General features: G+C 37.1%; 1 protein-coding gene across 3 annotated transcripts in view; it reads right to left on the reverse strand.

Annotated features, from left to right (window-relative positions):
* Positions 1 to 23,142, reverse strand: part of TMEM62 (transmembrane protein 62) — a 34,889-nt gene that overhangs the window by 6,315 nt on the left and 5,432 nt on the right. Inside the window, exons 5-12 of one of the 3 annotated variants that reach the window (XM_032856705.1) lie at positions 16,670 to 16,811; positions 14,421 to 14,545; positions 14,161 to 14,283; positions 11,939 to 12,094; positions 10,434 to 10,496; positions 9,587 to 9,746; positions 4,883 to 4,996; positions 3,123 to 3,207 (exon numbers count right to left, since the gene is read on the reverse strand). In XM_032856705.1, the coding sequence (XP_032712596.1) occupies positions 3,123 to 3,207; positions 4,883 to 4,996; positions 9,587 to 9,746; positions 10,434 to 10,496; positions 11,939 to 12,094; positions 14,161 to 14,283; positions 14,421 to 14,545; positions 16,670 to 16,811 (968 nt within the window). The remainder of the gene's footprint in view (positions 1 to 3,122; positions 3,208 to 4,882; positions 4,997 to 9,586; positions 9,747 to 10,433; positions 10,497 to 11,938; positions 12,095 to 14,160; positions 14,284 to 14,420; positions 14,546 to 16,669; positions 16,812 to 23,142) is intronic. The other 2 variants (XM_032856706.1, XM_032856707.1) reach the window with 2 other exon arrangements.

Genomic DNA, 23,142 nt, shown 5'->3' on the forward strand with positions numbered 1-23,142 from the left:
GAGAAACCAGTCCAATTAGAACTGCAAAGAGTAGAAAGTTCAAGGCAATGGTGTGGTTGGGAGACACACACATGCACACATGCATGCACACACTTACAGCTGCATAAACATGTAGGCTTGAAATAGAGTGCTGTGCTCAAAGTCTCTGTTTTCTATGGGATTTAGTATCCAAATGTATAAACTTCCAAGTGGTATATAAAAATATATCAAAGAAGTATCAAAATTTCTCCAGTCTAATCTTAAGTATGAATAACCGTCCAATATTTCTTTCCCATATGTGACATAGCTCCTAACTCATAGCTATTCTCTTACTCTAACTGAAGGGGATCCCTAAAGCTCTTCGAATTAACATCTCTTAAAATATAGTGCCAAAAATGCCAAGCATATAGGCTTCACACACACAGTAGCTCCATTCTGTGGCCACAGACTAAAGTATCACAGATCCTCAACCTCAGCCAGCCGTTTTTCCACTCATGTGTGTGGCTCGTCATAAACCAGAAGACAGGAAACTTGGAAACTCTGGTAACTTGGAAACTTGGTACACACTGAGCACCCCTAAAGGTGAAAACTACTGAAAGAACCAGTCCCAATGAAAGACAGCCTGATGTAAGTTAAATAGTATGTCTTTCCTAATGGCCAACATATTCATTTTGTACTTAAAACACGGTTCAGTCTGACAGTTGATTTTGTACAAAACCTGGTAACAAATGATCTTCCCCACTTTGTGACATTCTTGCTACTCATTCCTCTCTTAAGAGTCTTTCTTGTTTTAGTCTGGTACTTCTCAAAGTAGTCATCTACATGTCCACTTTTAATAATTATTTATTTATTTTTCAAGATTTTATTTATTTGAGAGTGAGCACATGAGCACGAGCGAGGAGCAGGGCAGAGGGAGAAGCAGGCTCCCCACTGAGCAGGGACGCCTGACAGGGGGCTCAATCCCAGGCCCCTGGAATCAGGACCTAAACCGAAGGCAGACACTTAACCAAATGAACCACGCAGGCACCCCAATAATTATTATTTATTGTAAATAAATAATCCTTTAGCCTTGGAGACAGCTATGCTCCCAAAAAAAATTTTTTTAAGATTTTATTTATTTGACAGAGATCACAAGTAGGCAGAGAGGCAGGCAGGGGGGGCGGGGAAGCAGGCTCCCTCTTGAGCAGAGAGCCCAATAGCGGGGCTCGATCCCAGGACCCTGGGATCATGACCTGAGCCGAAGGCAGAGGCTTTAACCCCCTGAGACACCCAGGCGCCCATGCTCCAAATTTTAAGCATAAACTTTAAACGTGATTTTCTTTTTTGGCTCCACATTAAAATAATCTGGGGGAACTCTGAAAAAATAATCATGCCCAGGTCTCACTCAACAGAGATTCAGATTTAATTGGCCTGAGGGAGAGGAGAAGCTTAGGTTGCAACCCAGGTGATTCTAAGCAGCCAGGACTGAGAAATACTGCTTTAGTCAGAGCTGAACATCTCCGCCATGACTGGCCATTGGAATCATCTGGGGAGCTTTATAAACTACTGATGCTTAGATCCTACTCCTAGCAATTCTGATGTGATTGGTCTAGGGTGCTGGGTAGACACCAAGATTTAAAAGACACCAGAGGATTCTAAGGTGCAAAGTTAAGAAGTGTTGTTTACAGAAAAGAACTGACCTAGGGTCAGAAGACTTAGGTTTCGAATCTCTCCTTTGTCTCTTCCTAGTGATGAGACTTTGAACAACCTTCACAACCTTTCCAGTCTTTAGTGTCCTAATCTTTAAAATGGGGACAATAATACCTATTTCATAGGATTGCTGTATGGATTAAGTGAGATAATGTAGGTAAAAATATGTTATAAATTTCAAATAACTACACAAAGATATCGTTATCCCCACAGAATGAGGCTGGGGCCCTCCCTTAAACATTTATTTATTTACATTATATGCAGGAACATATATGTGTACAATAACGGTTCTTGAACTTCTTCACAGAATTTGTGAAAATATATATAGGCAGGAAAACATTCAGTGGGATGTGTACACTCCCTCTGTAGTTAGCCATTTTACTGTTGAATCATTGCTATGGTACTCCCCTCCCCTACAATCAGTCCCTGATCCCAGGGATTTCATCCAAGCCAGGAAGGGGTAAGGAAAATTTAGTTCAACAAGTATTTATTGTCTGTTATGCACACAGTGCTGGGTGCTGTGAGAAACAGAAAAGAAGTGGAAAACAGGAGCTCCTATAGTGAGAAACTTATAGTCGGGTTGAGGAGAAAATGTATATATACATTTGGGGTGGTTACAGAAAGCAAGGTGACTGACTGGCCAAGTAGCATTAATTGTCAGGAAGGACTCGAGGGATTCAGAGAAGCAAGAGCTCATTATGACCTGGAAGGGGTAGAGAAAATGGGATGGAAAACGAGGGTTTGAGGTGAGCCCTAAAGGAGGCTAAGATTTAGATAAGTTTAGAAAAATAACTTAAAGATAACAGCCAAGGCAAAAGCACAGAAGCATAAATGAGTATGGTGTTTGTAGGGAACAGCGGAAAACTATCTAGGCTGAAATACAGATAACTGGTTAAAAATGCGGCTAATTAGATAAGACCCAGCTGTGGAGGATCTTTAATATCTGGCAGAGACGTTTAGTCATTTTGAGCTATATTGTGATTTTCCCTCTCATTTCTATTTGAGCTTCATATTATTGCAATGTAGCAGCAAAAAAACCCTAATTTTTAAAAATTTTTAAAAGATTTTATTTATTTGAGAGAGAGAGTGAGAATGAGAGAGAGAGAGAGAGAGAGAGAGCGAGCATGAGAGGAAAGAGGTCAGAGGGAGAAGCAGGCTCCCTGCCAAGCAAGGAGCCTGTGGAACTTGATGTGGGACTTGATCCCGAGACTCCGAGATCATTTCTTGAGCCGAAGGCAGATGCTTAACCAACTGAGCCACCCACGCGCCCCAAAAAGTGAATTTTTTAAAAAAAGATCGAGTACTACTATGGAAAAAAGTACAGTAAGTTTGAAGAATGCACCTCACAGAGCTAGGGCAAAGATAATTTATAATAATATTTATCACTTGGTAATAGGATATTATGTGACACTTTAGAATGAAGACGTCTGAGAATACAAGGAACCATGACTAACCTTTATGCTCTGGATATCCTCGGTGCCTAAAAGTAATGAGAACAGTGAGCTGGATCAGCACAATTATCACAAAAAGGACCCGGGCCTGCAGAGAAATTGGTGTTAGCATGAAGCAGATACATGGTACAATGACAGTTAAGGTTTTTAGAATGGCTTCATCAACAAAAATGGAAATAACACCATTGCCAGAAATGACTATGCAAGAAAAAGAAATCAAAAAGAACCAAACAACTGAGCCACCAAAAAAGAAAATCATAAATAGCCTCTGCATTACTCTTTCAGGATCTGAATACTGAGACTAATATTGAAACAAAGTAATTCTTAGTTATATAAAGTGATCAAACTGAAACATTCCACCTTCACTGTCCTGGAAGTAGAACTGGTTTTATTTCAAGTTGTAGAAGAGTAAAGAAAAACCATACACGACGCACTGCAGGCAAAATGAACTAAGTCGGTATTTTCTTTTGCTTTCTCCGTGAGGGCACAATTCACTTGGAGATTAACTCACAATGAAGAGACATAACCTAGCTTCTGGTTTCTCAAAGTATGGGATCATTGGGATCGCCTTGTACCTGTTGGGAAGGCAGAATCTCAGGCGCCATCTCAGCCCTACTAAATCAGAATCCGTTTCTTATTAACGTTCCCCGGTGATTCATAATACCTCAAAGTTTCCAAAGCCTGATCTAGGTGACTATTAAAAACCCCCAAAAGAAAAACAAATGACACTAAAGGAACTTGTAAAACTGAGATACAAATGCCCATTAGTTATATTTCCAAAAAGCTTAATCATACAAGTAATACAATTAAAATAATAAATTTACATTGTAAGTCTGTGAAGATATATGTAAAGCTATGTCTAGAAAGTGAAATTAAAGGAGGCTTAAATTTTCTTCTCAGGACGCCTGGGTGGCTCAGATGGTTAAGCATCTGCCTTTGGCTCAGGTCATCATTCCCAGGGTCCTGGGATCGAGTCCCGCATCGGGCTCTGTGCTCAGTGGAGAGTCTGCTTCTCCCTCTCTCTCTGCCTCTCCCCCTGCTTACGCTCTCTCTTTCAAATGAATAAATAAAATCTTTAAAAAATAAAAAAGTAAAATCAATTTCCTCTCAACATCATAGTGTGTCTCTTTGGTGTGTTTTATGTCAATATCCAATTAACAAGAGATAAATGGTTAAAAATATTAAGGTATATTTATGCCAATCAACATCATTCTTAAAAGTAACATAAACTGATATCAGAAAATAGTCAAAACAAATTCCTCAGTAGAAAAAAAATTCAGACCACAAAAGAGAATGAAAATTACTATTTTATATTAAAAACTCATACACAAATATATATGAGAAAAAAAATGAGTATCATAATGACAAATACAATGGTTATATAATAAGTAGTGTGATAAAAGAATAATGTGGGGCTGATTTTACTTTATTTCTAAATTTTCCAAGTTCTCTACATTAAGCGTGTATTATTTATATAGAAAGAAATAATTATTTTTAAAAGATCCTTAGTCCAATTTTACACAGTTCCTTTAATTCCCTTAGTTATTCTGGTTTTATGGTATTGGTTAGAACCAGGTTCCAAAGCAGGTTTTACCTGTCAATACCTCTGCTTCTTTTAATTCAAATCAACTTTAAAGCATTATCTTCTTCTAGACAAATAACTAAATTTTATAAAGTTTGTCTTTCTCGCCACATGATTATATTACTACTTTGGACCCACCACTAGATTCCACCGAATCTCATCAAAAGCTGAATTTACTTACCACGATGCAATGGTCGGTAAGGAGAATAAATGATGCCAGGGGATCAAATCTGAGGTGAATATCCTCTTGAACAGAAAATAGATGGTGAACACTCTTACTTCTTCCAGCAGAATCCTAGTTAAAAGCACAGCAGTGACTCTCATGCACATTTATATGTATAATGTTCCAAGATTTAGCTTCCAGTAACATTTGTCAATTATCTCTGAATAGCTGTATTTTTTTTCATTTATTTTTTGCTTCTTCCTATAAGCACTTTAAATATAACTTCTTTTAAACCCTGTAATTCTAGATTTGAACTGGAAATATCAGCATGTATTCACAATACATTTTCTCTTAAAGAAAAATTTGTGTTTTCCCTCTGCTCACTGAAAAGGCCTAAAAATAGTAACAAATCCAAGAGCAAGGAGCTAGCTGGGCTACTGCCCAGATTGTACTCTCAAAATAAAATTTCTCATTATAAGATCAGTGCTCTTTAGAGAAATAGCTGATTCCAGTTCCTGAACAAGAAAGACACAGGGAGAGCTTAGAATATCATCATGCCAGAAAGCAAGAACACTAACAAAGACTACTGCGATTATATCGAAAGACTTAGTGGCCAACTTGGAGAAGCTCCCACTAGCCAAAGGTAGAACAATTTAAACATCAAAAAATATAAATGCCATGGATTGAAACATGCCAGATCTATATATTTTTTAAAATTCTGAATTCACAATGATACTAAAAATAAAAGATTCATTTGGTTACCTTTGGCAGATGCGAGGGAAGCAACTCATTATTCTGAAAATCGATTTAGAAAAGGGAGGGTGGGGGAAGAATTAAGAATTTATCCTACCTTTCCTGTATGAACTTCTCTATCTGAGTACCAAATAGGTAAGGGAATTTTTTTCTTTATGGGACTATTCTAATTAATACTCCTTTTACAAGGAGTGCCAATTTGAATACCACCATTGTACAACTCTAATGATATAATGGATCTAGGCCAAGACCATCAATAGCTGCTGGAAATCCTTCAGTGAAAAGCTGATTAGCTACTTCATAATGGATGGAGGGAAAGGTTGGCAGTGTGCTGGAGCTGGCTTGACAGGCTCACAAAAGCCGATTGTTAAGTTTTCAGGAATTTTGCAGGCCAGTTGATATGCTGGTAGCTTCAAATCAGCTATTTTATACTATGGAAATTGGTATAAATCAGGGAAACACGACAAACCAGGGTTTGCCTCTTCAAACATGTCCCAAGCTGGTCGTTAGATATTTACCACCACATCACCGGATGAAGTTAACACCTGAATACACTGATCAATCCTAACATTACTAAACGAGGGACAACCAGATATCACAGACTTCTGATAAAAGCATAAAACAAGGGCGCCTGGGTGGCTCAGTGGGTTAAGCCTCTGCCTTCAGCTCAGGTCATGATCTCAGGGTCCTGGGATCGAGTCCCGCATCGGGCTCTCTGCTCTGCGGAGAGCCTGCTTCCCCCTCTCTCTCTGCCTGCCTCTCTGCCTACTTGTGATTTCTTTCTCTGTGTGTCAAATAAATAAATAAAATCTAAAAAAAAAATAATAATAAAAAGCATAAAACAACCAATCAAGTATTCCTGCCAAAAAAAGACTCGAACCTGATCAAACCTCTAATCTAACAGCCACTTATAGAAACTAGAGGGGTGGATGAACATGCTGAATGATACATGAATGTAAACAACGTAAATCAAGAATATCGAAAACTCTACAGGACAAAAGATCCAGTTTCCAAAATTTTCCAAAAAATAAATTACAAGGAAAAAAAAGGGGGGAGAAGAGAGTGGGACTCTTGTCTGAATTCTGATTTGAACCAGCCACAGGCTTGTTTTATATATATATATGACTAACTGGGAAAACTAAACACTAGATAGCTTGAAATTAAGGAATTACTATTAATTTTTCAAGTGTGATGGTATTATGGTTACATTTAAAAAATCATTTTTTTTTAGGGATACATACTGTCATATTACAGATGGAATGACATCAAGATTGGTCAGGAGTTGGTAACTGTTTAAGTCAGCTAAGGGATACATGGGAATTCATGATAGTATTATCTCTTGCATATATTTTTAAGTTTTCTGATCGTAAAAAAGTTTTAAAATAGCAAAAAGAATTTGCACATGTGTTTACCAAACTTTTTTGCTCGAAATGTTATTTTAAGTTATACGTTCTTATTTTAAAGCAGAGTTTGTCTTTAATTTTGAGATAGACTTCTGGAGTCTGCTCTTTCATTTGGCAAAGTAGGCACAATAAAGTTCTGGTTCTCAAACTTTAGTGTACATCGGAAACACCTGGGTGGACTGTTGAAACAGATGGTGGGTCCCATCTGCAGAGTTTCTGATTCAGAAGTTTGGTATGGGACATGAGAATTTACATTTTTAACAAGTTCCCAGGTGACGCTGATGTTACTAGTTCAGGAACCATGCTGAAAATTGATCAAAGGGTCTAGTTGCTACTAGGCTGCTCAGACCTATAGACAGTCAGTAAAAATAGTGAGTGGGTAAAATGTTAAGATAATAAATTGATGTTGTCTCTCATAGATTTTTCTCAGACTTATCTATAGTATACTGTATTTGAAAGAGTAGAACTTGGGGTACCTGGGTGGCTCATTTGGTTAAGTGTCTGCCTTTGGCTTGGGTCATGATCCCAGGGTCCTGGGATTGAGTCCCACATTGGGCTCCCTGTTCAGTGGGGAGTCTGCTTCTCCCTCTCCCCCTGCCCCTTTTATGCTCACTCACTCACTGTCTCTCAAATAAATAAATAATCTTTAAAAATATAAATAAAAGAACAGAACTTTCCCATTGACAAATGAGGGGACCAAGTTCACTATTTAATATTCAGTAGACAAATCCTTTAAAGTTATATAAAAGAAAACAGGGGTGCCTGGGTGGCTCAGTGGGTTGGGCCTCTGCCTTCAGCTCGGGTCATAATCTCAGGGTCCTGGGATCGAGCCACACATCGGGCTCTCTGCTCAGCAGGGAGCTTGCTTCCCCCCTCCCCTCCCTCTGCCTGCCTCTCTGCCTACTTGTGATCTGTCAAATAAATAAATAAGTAAATAAATAAAATCTTAAAAAATTTTTCACCAAATTATACTCTTTAAATATGTAGAGTTTTTGTATGTAAATTATACCTCAATAATATAAGAAATGTTAAACATGGAAAAAGTATATGTAATTTCACATGTCTACTAAAAATTTAACGAAGCAACCAGAAATGTTTCAAGGAACATGAGCTACGGTTTTTTCCTCATAAAGTCATAGAAGCTGAGGTTTTTGAGGCAATCCAAAGATTTGGGAGGTCCCTATCCCTACTGTGAACACATCTCCTATGGTTGTGGCTCCTCATAACTGTAAATAAAGAAAGGGAATAATTCATTCTAGGTGTACTTGTACCTTCAGGTTTTCTTACAATAATCCACCTTCTAACAGAAAGAACATTAAGAGTTCATTCCCAATCATCCTTCCTTCCATATCCTCCCTGTGAGTTTCTGCCTCCTAAACAGAACACTTCAAGGATGCGTGGCATTGCAGAGTGCCTTTTCTTGCTTCTTCATCTATGAACTGGGGATAAAATTCCCTACCATAAAGGATTGTTATATGGATTAAGTAAGAAATTACAAGGGTTCAGCCTTTCCTTGGAAGGAGCTCAGTAAACAGCTCCTTCCTATTCAAAATCCTTCTCTGTGACACACACACACACATAAAAGATAATGAAAATAATTACATGTGTTTTCTGAAGGATTACTTAGTAATCTTCAAACTAAGACTTAATATTAGAAGATGAAATAGTTAAAAACTGTCATCAAATCATAAAGTTGTGGAAATTGACAGATTTTTTTTTCCCCAGAAACTAATTCCTGAGCACAGTCTATCTCCTAAAGAATTTCCTAATGTTGACGAAAGCGTTCTATTTTGGTAATGAATGACCACTTACTACCCTGGCAGGTGCTAGTGAATTAAATGCCCCAAGCTGAATTAGAATAGCAGGAAGACTGTTACTACATATGCTATCAGTGCATACTCCCAAAACAAACAAACAAAATCCTCTGGATGCCTTGAGAATTCCCTATCCTACAGCTTTCCAAAATAGTGACACAATTTTCCTATATTTTAAGATAGCAAGCAAAGACAAGGGTACATAAATACGTGTTTTCTGACTTATTCTATTATCTCTGGGTTTGTTGGGGAATTTGCTCCCGTTATTAAAAGACTCCAGGCAAAGTTGAAAGAAAATAAAAGAATGATTTCCTGGGGCCCAAAAAGAGGGGACTGTGCAAACTGAGAAGTCTAGTTTTTTGTCTAACAGAATTATTCCTCAGTGCTCATTTTCAGAAAATACTAAATCCAGTGTATTCAAGGTTTTTGTTAACATTTTACTTATTTATTTGAGAGAGAGAGAGCATGCCAGGGAAGGGGGCAAGGAGCAGAGAGAAAGGGAGAGAAATAAGCAGACTCCACCTGGAGCACAGAATCTGCTGCAGGGCCCAATCCCACAACCCCGAGATCATGACCAGAGCCAAAATCAACAGTTGAATGCTCAACGAACTGAGCCACCCAGGTGCCCCTCAAGTTTTTAATTAACTTAGTTTCATCTCTATCAATTGACTGAAAAAAAAAAAAATCACATCAGAGTTTAGTGTGGTTACAGCCAAATCATTTATATGGCAAGTTGAAAATTACTAACTTACCTGGACAATTACTTCTATGTTATGTGTCCTGTTACTGTAGTTTCGTGGGTTCCACTTCAGTATGAAAATAGGACCAGACAAATGAATAGCTTGCCCTAAATGGACTCCATCAATCTTAACTGTGACAGAAGTAATGGAGGTCAAGGAAAAGGCCAAGACTCTAAAACGAGAACATACATAATAAGCATGTGGTTTTAGATATTTTTACTGCTTTTAGAAAAGAGAATAACTATTATAATCTGAAAAAATATAAATGTAGGCAGAACCATCACACTGTATAATTGTTTATATGATCACTGTTCATGATCTGGTTTCTTTCTGAATGGTGGCTTTTGGAGTTGTATAATTTAGCAAACCTAACTTGGTGAGAAATTAGAAACTATTTTCGTACTTTTTAGAAAGGAAAATCAATTTTCTTTTGACAAATAAAGCTGCAGTAGATCCAAAGTTCTTTCTGATAAACTCCTCAAATCCTGGTTTTTTACATAGGAAAAGAATATTGGTTAGACATCTTACTTTGTTAATCTCATGTTAATCCTACCATCTACTCATTTGGTTCCCAACATATCTGTCCACAAGAAGCAAGAGCACAAACAGAATCAAGCTACCAGGCCCTTTCAGAGAATACAATGTCTGAATCAGATATCCAGTATCTATCAAAAACACCTGAGAGTCACTTCACTGCTAACGAAAAAAATAAGTCAAAACAGCTCGATACCATTTTTCCAGATTAATTAGTATATCTTTTTAAAAGTAGAGCATCCAAAAATGATAAGAGTGCCATAAAATTTGTACTCATTTGCCTGGTAATATAAATTAGTATCTGTTCTAAAAGGTAATTGGGTACCTTATGCACTGCTCGTGGTAATGTAAAATGGTACATTCACTATGGAAAACAGTATGGTGGTTCCTCAAAAAATTAAACATATAATTACTATGTGATCCAGCAATTCCGTTTCCAGACATATGCCCACAGCTACCGAAAGCAGGGATATGAACTGAGTATATTCCCGTTCACAGTAGCATTATTCACAATAGCCAAAAGGTGGAAGCAAAAGTATTGACAGATGAATAAACAAAATATTGTATATACACACAAAGGAATATTGGCCCGCCTTAAAAAAGCAAAGGAATTCTAACACACTCTACAACATGGAGGAACCTTGTGGATATTATTTTCAAGAAGCCAGCCAATTAGGGACGCCTGGGTGGCTCAGTCCATTGAGCCATTGCCTTCAGCTCAGGTCATGATCCCAGAGTCCTGGGATCAAATCCTGCATCGGGCTCCTTACTCAGTGGGGAGCCTGCTTCTCTCTCTGCCTCTGCCTGCCACTCTGCCTGCTTGTGCTCTCTCTTTCTCTAACTCTGACAAATAAATATATAAATAAAATCTTAAAAAAAAAAAAAAAGGCCAGCCAGTTAAAGGACAAATACTGTAGGATTCTCTTATATGATGTTCCTAGAATAGTGAAATTCATAGAGACCAGCAGAATGGGTGTTGCCACAGGCTGGGAAAAGGGGGAAATCGGGGAGTTATTGTTGGGTGGGTACAGAGTTTCAGTTTGGAAAGATGGAAGTGTTGATGATGGATGGTGGTGATGATTGCCTAACAGTATCAGTGTACTTTAATGCCACTGAACTGTACACCTAAACGCTGGTAAAATGACACATTTTATGTTCCATATATTTTACCACAATTTCTTAAAAGAATAATGATTTTAGTTTAAAAAAAAAGTAATTGGGCAATCTCTATCAAGAGTCATAAAAGAATTCATAATGTTTCACCAAGATTCCCACCTCTAGAACTTTATCTAAAGAAATTATTCAAATGGGAAAAGCATCTACATGCATCAGATGCTCATTCCCAAGATAGAAAATAAATGAAAAAGTTCACCAATAAGATAGGAAAATAGCTAGAAAAAATTGTAGAGCATTCTCTCTATTGAGAGAAAAAAAAGTAGGAATTGTTTACAGTCTGTGCCCTATCCTTACAACTATGAAAAAACATGCCTCAAAGAGAATGCCTGAGAAGGAAAAGTCAGAAATGTCATTAACAGCTCTCTCTGGGGCTAGGAGGATTACAGCAAGGCAAAACATGAAAATAAAATACACAAAAATGACAGTGGTAGGGCTATCGGTTTCTGGATTTTTTAAAAAAATTTCAACAGCTTAAAAAATTAGTTTTTAACTGAATGGGAATGAAGCAATAAGCATTTTATCTTTATATAATGTTCAGATTGTTGGGAAAATTAAAGTGGGGCTTCTCATTGCTTTCACATGAGATTATAATCACATTGACTTATTCTCCATTAATATCAAACTGAAAGTAAATTCCGAAAGAGTGCTACATACCTGATGTGTGTTGAATGAAGGAGTCTTTCTAGTGGTTCATGTCTAGCACAACTATATAAGAGTGACTTGGGATTAGTGATAAGAACCACAGGCCACTCGCCAAAGACCAAATCTGCAAAGCTAAAGAGGTCATGGTCAAAAGCAAAGATTCGGTACCTAGAGACCAGAAGACAATAAGGTAATTTAGTCACTGCGTATTATAAGAGGGTATGAAGGTAATACACAGAACAAATGTAAAAATGTAAAACTATAGTTTCTGAGATCATGAATTTATACAAAGTAGATAATATTGTTTCTGTCCTTCTTCCCTTGTCTTCTTCCCTATCGCTTTATAGTTCATGTTTGTCACAAATGGGATCTCATTGAAGACATAATTTAACTGTGCCCTAGGACAATGCCTGGTACATAGCATGCACCCTTTCAAACAATGTTTTCAAACAAATGCTTGATAAACTAATTCATTTGGTTTCTGTACCTTAAGACTGTTTTGAATCTAAGACATTCATCATAAGCCTGACATTCTTCATCTCATCAAAAATGTTAATATTAACATGAACACAATCAGAAATCTTTCATTCTTCTTTCAAACCTTTATTTCTATAATTTCAAAGAAATTAACAAAACTTATTTTGGTTTTCTAAATGCATGGTGAGAGGTACAGAGAGTCATTAAAGAATAACCAAAATTTTATATTTTCTACTTTTTAAACTGAAAAAAGAAATGATTTGACTATGGCAGAAACAATAGTGCTCACCAAATACTCCACGTGCTCCCCTGCATTGCCCAGTCTCCCTGGTATTAGGTTGGGACCATGTGACTATTTCTGGTCAATGGGCTGTGAACAGAAGTGACATGTATCACACTTCTGGTCCAAAGTACTTAAGAGTGGGTTTAAGTTCTCCATGCTCTCTCCCCTGCCCTGGAATTGAGGTGTTAAGATGGAGGAAGTCTGAACCCCTGAGTCACCCCACGGAAGAGAGATGCCCTGGCTCATACCAGATTTACATATATGAAAAAATAAACATCTGTTGTGTTATATGTATCCACAACAAAGCCTAGCCTAATATTACTAATATACTTTTAAAAGCTCTTCTATTATCCTAAAGCAACTTAAATGTTTAGAAGGGCAGGTAAAGGTTAGGTCCTTTCAGTAAAACCCCAGGGTTGGAACAACAGGAGAGCAGGTGGGAAGAGAAAGAGAGGAAATGGTTTCATGATATCACTTAACTTGTAACTATAGCATTTATAAGAAGTAAAGAAGCTGATCAAGGATTAGGAAGGCTATCTGGTAAAAGGCAATCCCAGCCCAGCCCACAACCTCACAGTCATGAATAGACAGGTCTTAGCGCAAAGTAATTACAGTTGCCAACTAATTACAGGCTTCAAGCATACCTTTAGACAGTTTCTAACAGAGCCAATTGAAATGATTAAGTAGCTTACAAGATGTAAAGCTATCTTTTAATTCATGGAAGTAGTTAAAAATAGACAGAAAACATATTTAGCTTGAAAAATATTTACTGAATAAAATCTTCAGAGAAGTGAGTGTGAATAAATTAAACAGTAACTGATAAAACAGTTCAACAATGAGATGATACTCTTCCATATTTAAGCTACTGTACTTAGTTATTCTCAAAATGTGTATTTAGTTCTTGTCTCCTTATATACTTAACTATACTGTATGCTTTTGATAAACAGGTTATGTTTTCTCACAGAAAGACTTTAATCTTAATAAAACCAACTATTATGTATTTGAAGAACTTAAAGCACTAACATTGTAATGACTACCAAGGTAGATAGAAAGTTCAGAAGGTGATACACTTACAATTCTAAAGTAAGTGTGGTCCATAGAGCACCTGGTGGGCTTTAAAAAAAAATGCAGTTTCTTGAGTCCTAAACCAGACCCATACAATCAAATTCTGTGGAGATAGGGCCTCCAAACTGTTATTTTTAATAACCTCTTTCACAATCCTTGTGCAGCCTAGAGTTTGATATCCATTTCCAAATGGATGCATCTTGAAAATCCAATGTAACACAGTGAGAGCAAATATAACTCTTGCAATGAGGTTTTTCACACCAACACACACAATATCTATATTACTTTAAAAACTTAGGGAAATCAAAAGTTCTTCCTTGACTGGGATCACCCATGATAGCAATAAGAAAACTATCATTTTAGCAAAACTTATATGTTTAAGTTTTATTTTGTGGGGTAGTTCCCTTACCTTCTGTTCTCTTTCCAGTCTCCCACCTCAAGTTCCAAAGTGCCCTGGAGGTGACGCGTGTGCAAAACAGGCATGAGTCCACCGAGAGTGTGCAGATGCCCACACAAATATGCTGTAGCTGAACTAATTAACGAAAAATGAACAGAATAAGTGAACAGGTAACTTGTTATGCCAAACTAATAAAAAGATCTCTTCAGGAGAGCAAGAGGAACATAAAAGAATTACAAGCAATTAATTTTTATTTTGGAAGCCTGCCTCACCTCATTATAGACCGAATTCCAGGTGATGGAGAAAGGATAGTGGATGTTGTATAGTGTCCAAACCAAATACTGTGGTTGCTCTGACTACTTTCTTTGGCCAGTAGGAGAAGTTCCTCCATCCGCTTCTGAAATAGGAGAAAAACAGAGGGATTTTTAATCAGGGCTCAGGCTGAAATCTACAGATTAAACATCTCCCTTGAAGTTTTATACTAATATTATGTCTAAGGCCTAAGCTTTACTAATTAATGGCCTGTATGGACCTGTATAAATTTCAAACTGTTTTCATATACGTTATAATTCATTTGGTCCTAAAAATAACTCTGTGCTAAGTAGGACAAGTATTAGCCGCATTTGATAGATGAGGAAACTGAGAAATAGAGAACAATCTTTAAATGGCATAAATTTCTTTCTTTCTTTTAATAGAAATTCTTTACAGAAATTTCTTTATAGAAAATAAGAAGAACCACTGATCTTTTCAGCCCTGTATGCTACATTGCAATTAATAAAGAGGAACTTGAAACTAAACTTCTAAAATAAGATGCACATATGCTGTACCTGAATGTTCACAACAGCTCAACTCAGAATAGCCAAAAACTAGAAACCATCAGTATATCCAAACAATGGAATGCTATGCAGTGATAAAAAGGAAAGAATTACTCAAACACACAGAAATATGGATGAATCGCAGAAACATTACACCGAGCAAAAGAAGCCAGACAGAAGAAGAGTATATACTATATGATTTCATTTACATAAAATTCTTTATATATCTATCTATCTATATATATCTTTATATATCTCTATAATCTATACTGACAGAAAACCCATCAATGGTTCTCTAGGATTGGGGTGAAGACTGACTACAAAAGAGAACTTTCTAGGATGACAGAAATGTTCTATCTTGATTGTGGTGACATGTATACCAGCATATATATTTTTTGTCAAAACTCTTCAAACACTTAAAATGAGTGCATTTTATTGTATGTAAATCATCCCTCATAAAGCTGATTTCAAAAATAACTTGTACAGGGGCACCTAAGTGGCTCAGTCGGTTAAGCCACTGCTCAGATCATGATCCCAGGGTCCTGGGCTCGAGTCCTGCATCCCTCGAGCAGGGAGCCTGCTCCTCCCTCTCCCTTTGCCCTGCACCCCTGCTTGCGCGTGCATAAGCACTCTTCCTTTCAATCTCTCTCTCAAATAAATAAAATCTTTAAAAAAAAACCTTGTACATGTATAAATATATATTAATTATCTATAAAGTGCTTATAGCAATGAATTCTTCGACCGTACCTTCAGGGTTTCTAATTTGACAAGTCTTGGGGAAAGTCTGAGAATCTGCATTTTATGAGTCCAACTGATTTTCATGCAGATGATCTTTGAATCGTGTATTAAAAAACACTGCTCTAAGGAGTAGGCTTTAAAATAATAAGTTAAAAAACTGTCTAAAGACAGTTGGGAGATAAGAAACAAAATATACCTTCATTAAATAAAATGTGTAGTATAACACAATGCATCTCACAATAGTCTATTCACTTGATTTCAAGGTCTTCTGAACCCTCGTATCACTTTGAATCTCTCTTGGCACTTAGCAAATTCTGCCCTTTATTATAGTTATTTCTGCACGAGTCTTAACGCCCCTCCACTACAGTAAATATTCTAAGAGGCAAGTGACTTGATCTTATCGCTCTTGTATGCTTATAGGCAGGCACATACGTCTTCCTATGGGCATGCGCTTATTAGTGAGCTGACATCTGTTGTACTACGAAATAATGGGAGGGTCTCAGATGTAACTTTCTAAACAGTTTAAATCCAGCAACAGTTTTCACCTCACTCGCTTTAACGGAAATTTATTTACTTCAGTGGTTGTCCTTTAGTTAAAATAAATAGAGTCCATTAGTTAGAAATGGCAACCGTGGGGATTTAGAAATATACCCCATAGTATAAAAGCTGTATGCCCTGCACCTTGCAAAGAGTATGCTGCACTTAGTACATATTTAATAAATGTTTACTGAATAAATATAAAATATGAGGTACTTCTTTATGAGATTTTGGGACTAGAACAGGGATAGCAATGATAGTGCTCAAGTAGCCAGTGATTTCTTCTAGCCATACTTGTTAACCACAGTAAAATTTTTCACAGGAATTTCTAGATAAGAACTGGTTTACCTAGATAACCTTAAGTGAGCCACATTTATCCAAGAAAAAATAAAACAGGTTAGCTACAAAGGGAAGGTAGATTTTTACTGTACCTCATCTAAAATTCCAAAGAAATTATAGGGTCTCTTAGGCCCTGGATTTGGGGTGGCATCCAAAGAGATGAAAGAATAGTTTCCAAAGGGAGTACTGTGGACATAATGGAAAGAGCCATCCTTACGTACAGCAGAATATTTCCTAAAAAATATAAGACAGGAAAGTTTTAGTGCAATCATAAAAAAACAGAATGAGTTGAAATTCCTCCCTGTATATCACACTATATTTTGCCTCCCTTTGATAATTTCCTAATCTGACAGAGAAATACATCAACTATTCAAAATAAGCTGATGAAAAGAAATTTTAAAGATTTTTTTTTCCCATTGTTTACAAAGATTTAGGCCAACTAATTCATAAGTAACCAAACACAAGGTCATCAAGCAAAGCAGAGAAGGAAATGGCTAGTTTAGGCAATCCACTGAACATTTAAAGAGAGATCAATCAGAATCCAGTGAAATGGTACTTATCCATCATTGAAAAATTTAGTGAGGACCTACTAAAGTACCTAGCAGAATTCTTGGAGTAATGGGATATAAAAGGTATTTACATCCTGAAACAGGATTACAGAGACTTAACTCACAATAAAGCCTTGCAAAGATGAAGTCATCAAGCCAGGAGAAAAATGTTAGCTAGGTCTGGGTCAGTAAATCTTCTTCAGTTCCTAAAAATACAGCTGTAACATACACGGGGTATACATTCAGTAATGAAAGTCCTCACTACCTAAGTATTAACAGTGTTCATGTGTCTGTAAGGTTGGAGAATGAAGAATAGGGGGAGAGGGTAGGTAACACAGTACACAGTGTAGGAATTCATTAGTATTTGTTGAATAAATGTGAAGGAAGGTGTATAGATTGGGGACATACCTATATTATTCAAATATCAAAACATTATAAGAAAATAGATAAGGCACATAGGGAAAAATACAAATAAACTCCTGAAACCTAATGTGCTATCGGGGAGCTATATTTGAGCCATGATAGCCATCTAAATCTATCATAAAATAAATAGATTATCACAGATAGTATAATTAAAAGTCAATTAGCTCTATTGCCTCCCTTCCTGGTATTTTTAAATTTTCTATTTTGGAAGGCATCTGGCTCAGTTAAGTGAGCAACTCTTGATTTCAGCTCAGATCATGATCTCAGGGTCATAGGATCCAGCCCGGCACTGGGCTTGGCACTCAGCATGGTGTCTGCTTATCCCTTTCCCTCTGCTCCTCCCCTGGTCACATGGGCTCATGCATGTGCACACTCTCCCTCTCTGAAATAAATAAATAAAATCTATTAAAAAAATAAAATTTTCAGGGCGCCTGGGGGACTCAGTTGGTTGAGCGTCTGCCTTTGTCTTGAGTCGTGATTCCAGGGTCCTGGGATCAAGCCCCACATCGGGTTCCCTGCTCAGCAGGGAGCCTGCTTCTCCCTCTCCCACTCCCCCTGCTTGTGTACCCTCTCTTGCTGTCTCTCTCTGTCAAATGAATAAATAAAATCTTTAAATAAAGTAAAATAAAATAAAATAAAATTTTCTATTTCAATTTTTTTTCTCAGTAAAATTTTTATTTATATTTTTCCTGCTTAATTTGTTTTCAGTTATTCTTTAGGATCTTATAATCTCACATATACTGTTTCCTTTCCTATATTTTTAACACATTAAAATCAACTATCAACCCAACTACTTGAAAATAGAGATTAAAATTATATGATAGCTATTAACATTGCTTGAATTATGGATTTTGATATTTTCTGGGAGGTTCTTAAGATCAAGATTTAGCTTTTAAGATTTTTTTGTTCACCCCAATTCAGTTTTCCTTTCCTTCTCCTACTGTCCTCTGTATTATTCCTTATGCTCACAAGTAAAACCATATGATAATTGACTTTTGAGAGACTGCGTTCTCTGAGAAACAAACTGAGGGTTTTGGAAGGAAGGGGGGTGGGAGGATGGGTGAGCCTGGTGATGTGGAGGGCACATATTGCATGGAGCATTGGGTGTGGCGCATAAACAATGAATCTTAGAACACCGAAGAAATTAAAAAAAAATTTTTTTTTTAAATCACAGTACCATGTTATGTAAATAAACAAATATGAGTGTTTGTTTTTAGGAGAAAAAAAGACTTTTTTCATTCAGTCACTCCTGGGTGACTCAGTCAGTTAAGAGTCTGCCTTCGGGTCAGGTCATGATCCCAGACTCCTGGGATTGAGTCCCACATCAGGCTCCTTGCTCAGCAGGGAGCCTGCTTCTGCCTCTGCCTGCTATTCTCCCTGCTTGTGCTCACTCTCTTGCTCTCCCTCTCTGACAAATAAATAAAATCCTTAAAAAAAACTTTTTTTTTTCCTTCAGGTTGATATATCTGTGATGTCCACATTTCAGGCTGTTAAAATGCTGCTTATTAAAAATTCAGATAGAGTTTAGGTGCTTAGAAACAAAAATATAAAGGTAAGAAACCTTCAAGTGACTAATAGCTTTACCCTCCAGATAACCAGTCAGACCCAAAGTCCTGTTAATTCTTCCTTGAAAATGTTGCCTAGTTCCATTCCACAGTCACCATGAAAGATACAAATAGATAATAGAAAATGAAAGATAGTTTGTTCCAGCTCTTTGAAAAATGCCAGTGGAATTTTGATCGGGATGGCATTGAAAGTATAGATTGCTCTAGGCAGTATAGACATTTTAACAATGTTTATTCTTCTGATCCATAAGCATGAAATACTCTTAAATCTTTTTGTGTCTCCTTCAATTTCTTTCATGAGTGTTCTGTAGTTCCTCAAGTATAGATCCTTTACCTCTTTGGTTAGGTTTATTCCCAGGTATCTTATGGTTCCTGGTGCTATAGTAAATGGAATTGATTCTCTAATTTCCCTTTCTATATTTTTTGTTAGTGTATAAGAAAGCAATTGATTTTGTATCCTGCCACATTACTGAATTGCTCTAGTAGTTTGGGGGTGGAGTCTTTTGGGTTTTCCATATAAAGTATCATGTCATCTGCGAAGAGAAAGAGTTTGACTTCTCCTTTGCCAATTTGAATACCTTTTATTTCTCTTTGTTGTCTGACTGCTGTTGCTAGGCCTTCTAGTACCATGCTGAACAACAGTGGCGAGAGTGGACATCCTTGTCATGTTCCTGATCTCAAAGGGAAGGCTGTCAGCTTTTTCCCATTGAGGATGATATTCACTGTGGGTTTTTTATAAATAGATTTTATGACAATCCTAAAATTTGTATGGAACCAGAAGAGACCCTGAATCGCTAAGGAAATGTTGAAAAAAGAAAAACAAAACTGGGGGCATCACATTGCCTGATTTCAAGCTTTACTATAAAGCTGTGATCACCAAGACAGCATGGTATTGGCACAAAAACAGACACATAGACCAGTGGAACAGAGTAGAGAGCCCAGATATGGACCCGCAACTCTATGGTCAAATAATCTTTGACAAAGCAGGAAAAAATATACAGTAGAAAAAAGACAGTCTCTTCAATAAATGGTGCTGGGAAAATTGGACAACTATGGATAGAAGAATGAAACTCGACCATTCTCTTACACCATACACAAAGATAAACTTGAAAGACCTCAACGTGAGGTAGGAATAAATGTGGAATAAATGTAGGAATATATGTGGATAAAAGACCTCAACGTGAGGTAGGAATCTATCAAAATCCTAGAGGAGAACATAGGCAGTAATCTCTTAGACATCAGCCACAGCAACTTCTTTCAAGACATGTCCCCAAAGGCAAAGGAAACAAAAGCGAAAATGAACTTTTGGGACTTCATCAAGATAAAAAGTTTCTGCACAGCAAAGGAAACAGTCAACAAAACAAAGAGGCAGCCCACAGAATGGGAGAAGATATTCGCAAATGACACTACAGACAAAGGGCCGATATCCAAAATCTATAAAGAACTCCTCAAACTCAACACACACGAAACAGATAATCACATCAAAAAATGGGCAGAAGACATGAACAGACAATTCTCCAAAGAAGACATACAAATGGCTAATAAACACATGAAAAAATGTTCATCATTAGCAATCAGGGAGATTCAAATCAAAACCACATTGAGATACCACCTTACACAAGTTAGAATGGCCAAAATCAACAAGACAGGAAACAACATGTGTTGGAGAGGATGTGGTGAAAGGGGAACCCTCTTACACTGTTGGTGGGAATGCAAGTCGGTGCAGCCACTTTGGAAAACAGTGTGGAGGTTCCTTAAGAAATTAAAAATAGACCCTGCAATTGCACTACTGGGTATTTGCCCCAAACATACAGATGTAGTGAAAAAAAGGGCCATCTGTACCCCAATGTTCATAACAGCAATGAACAGTTGTCAAACTGTGGAAAGAACCAAGATGCCCTTCAACAGACAAATGGATAAAGAAGATATGGTCTATATATACAATGGAGTATTATGCCTCCATCAGAAAGGATGAATACCCAACTTTTGTATCAACATGGACGGGATTGGAAGAGATTACGCCGAGTGAAATAAATCAAGCAGAGAGAGTGAATTATATGGTTTCACTTACTTGTGGAGCATAAGGAATAACACGGAGGACATTGGGAGATGGAGAGAAGTGAGTTAGGGAAAATCAGAGGGGAGATGAGCCATGAGAGACTGTGGACTCTGAGAAACAAACTGAGGGTTTGGAGTGGAAGGGGTTGGGGGGTTGGGTGAGCCTGGTGGTGGGTATTAAGGAGGGCACGTATTGCATGGAGTAGTGGGTGAGGTGCATAAACAATGAATTTTGGAACACTGAAAAGAAATTAAATTTATTTTAATTAAAAAAAAAAAGAAAATGAAAAATTTCCATCTCTGACCTTTTCCTTTCTCACATTGAAAAGGGACAACTTTGTCCTCCAAGTTATGGTGACTCTAATTATATGTTAACCAATGCTGTTTGACCTGCCACCCTCCAGCTGATGATACTGTCCCCATATCTATGGACTTCGTTAGATGGGGAATATCTCCTGTACATTTCAGAAATAGCCCTTCCATATCATGCCTGGACTATTACAGGACTCCTCTATTCTACAAAACTCCAATCTCCCTGTTTTTTGCTTATTATCCCTATCTTTTTTCTTTTTTGTTGTGTGATTGCCCTTTATAAAGTATTATTTCATTATATGACTTGTCTCCTTAGGAATCTATACTGGATTATGAGCCATTATCCAACACATCTAAATTTCTACACTTGTCACTTAAGACCTCTGCTAACTGGCCCTAAGCTACCTACCCAATGTCATACCAGGCCTCAAAATGATCCTTTATTCTGGTGATACCAGTTTCCTTACTGTTCCTAAAAGCTCATTCTAGCTTTTAAAACTCTGGGGTTTTGCCTAAAATATACCCCTCAAAATTTCTTACTTCTCCAAATGCAATCCTTCTCTTAAGGCTGGACACAATTTTTGCTTCTTTTATAAAGTGCTAACTTGCAACTTGTAGATATATAAGTTCTGGAGATCCAATGCACAGCATGATAATTATAATCAAAAGTACCATTTTATAAACTTCAAAGTCACCAAGAGACTAGATCTTAATTATTCCTACCACAAGAAAATTATAATTATGTGATGGTAATTGAGGTATTAGCTAACTCTATGGTGTCCTCATTTTGCAACATATAAATGCATCACGGGAACATGTTGTACATCTTAATCTTATACAATTTTATATGTCAATTATATCTCAATAATAAAATAAAGTCTCCTCTATGTCTAGCCCATACTAACTTCTGCCCTTTCCGATTTCTCATAGTGATTATCATGTGTACCAAATAATGAAGCATTTCATCAGTCATCCCTTCAAGTTCTTTTCTAATTGTTTCCCAAACAATTCTTATCTCCCTTAACTGGACTTCCTTGAGGGTAGAGACCATATTTTTAAATATTAGCTCTTGTATCTCTCACGCTATCCAGCTAATGATGGGCTCTCAACAAATTTTCACTACTTGAGTGATGGTCAATGTAGGACAAAGCTGTGGAATACCCCAGAACTGGAAGTGAAACTGCAACTAAAAGAACCCAAACACATTGTAACTAGAGAGTTGGTTTTCTAACTTAAAGAACCTTTCATATTCATAGCCTTTTTCACATTCATGGCATATAAAGAAAATTTTAGTATTTCTGTGACATACTGGGATAAATGGACAAAGCAACCAGGGTGACCAACTGAGCTCCTCTCCCACTCTAGAGGCTCAGAGAATCAGTTACTCAGTATTCCTAAAATCCATAGTACTCTGGTAACAAGTTCTAATCTAAGTGACTTCTGCTACAGCATGGTGACTACAGTCAAACACACTCTGTTGTATATGTGAAAGTTGCTGAAAGTAGTCACAAGAAAAAAAAAGTTTCTTAACTATGTATGGTGATGGATGTTAACTAAACTTATCATGGTTACCATTCCATAATACATACAACTATCAAATCATTGCATTGTATACCTAAAATGAATATAATGTTATATGTCAATTATATCCAAGTAAAA

Source organism: Lontra canadensis, unplaced genomic scaffold (assembly GCF_010015895.1).
Source record: "Lontra canadensis isolate GAN:19392208 unplaced genomic scaffold, GSC_riverotter_1.0 scaffold12, whole genome shotgun sequence".
In the NCBI taxonomy this organism is placed as follows: domain Eukaryota; kingdom Metazoa; phylum Chordata; class Mammalia; order Carnivora; family Mustelidae; genus Lontra; species Lontra canadensis.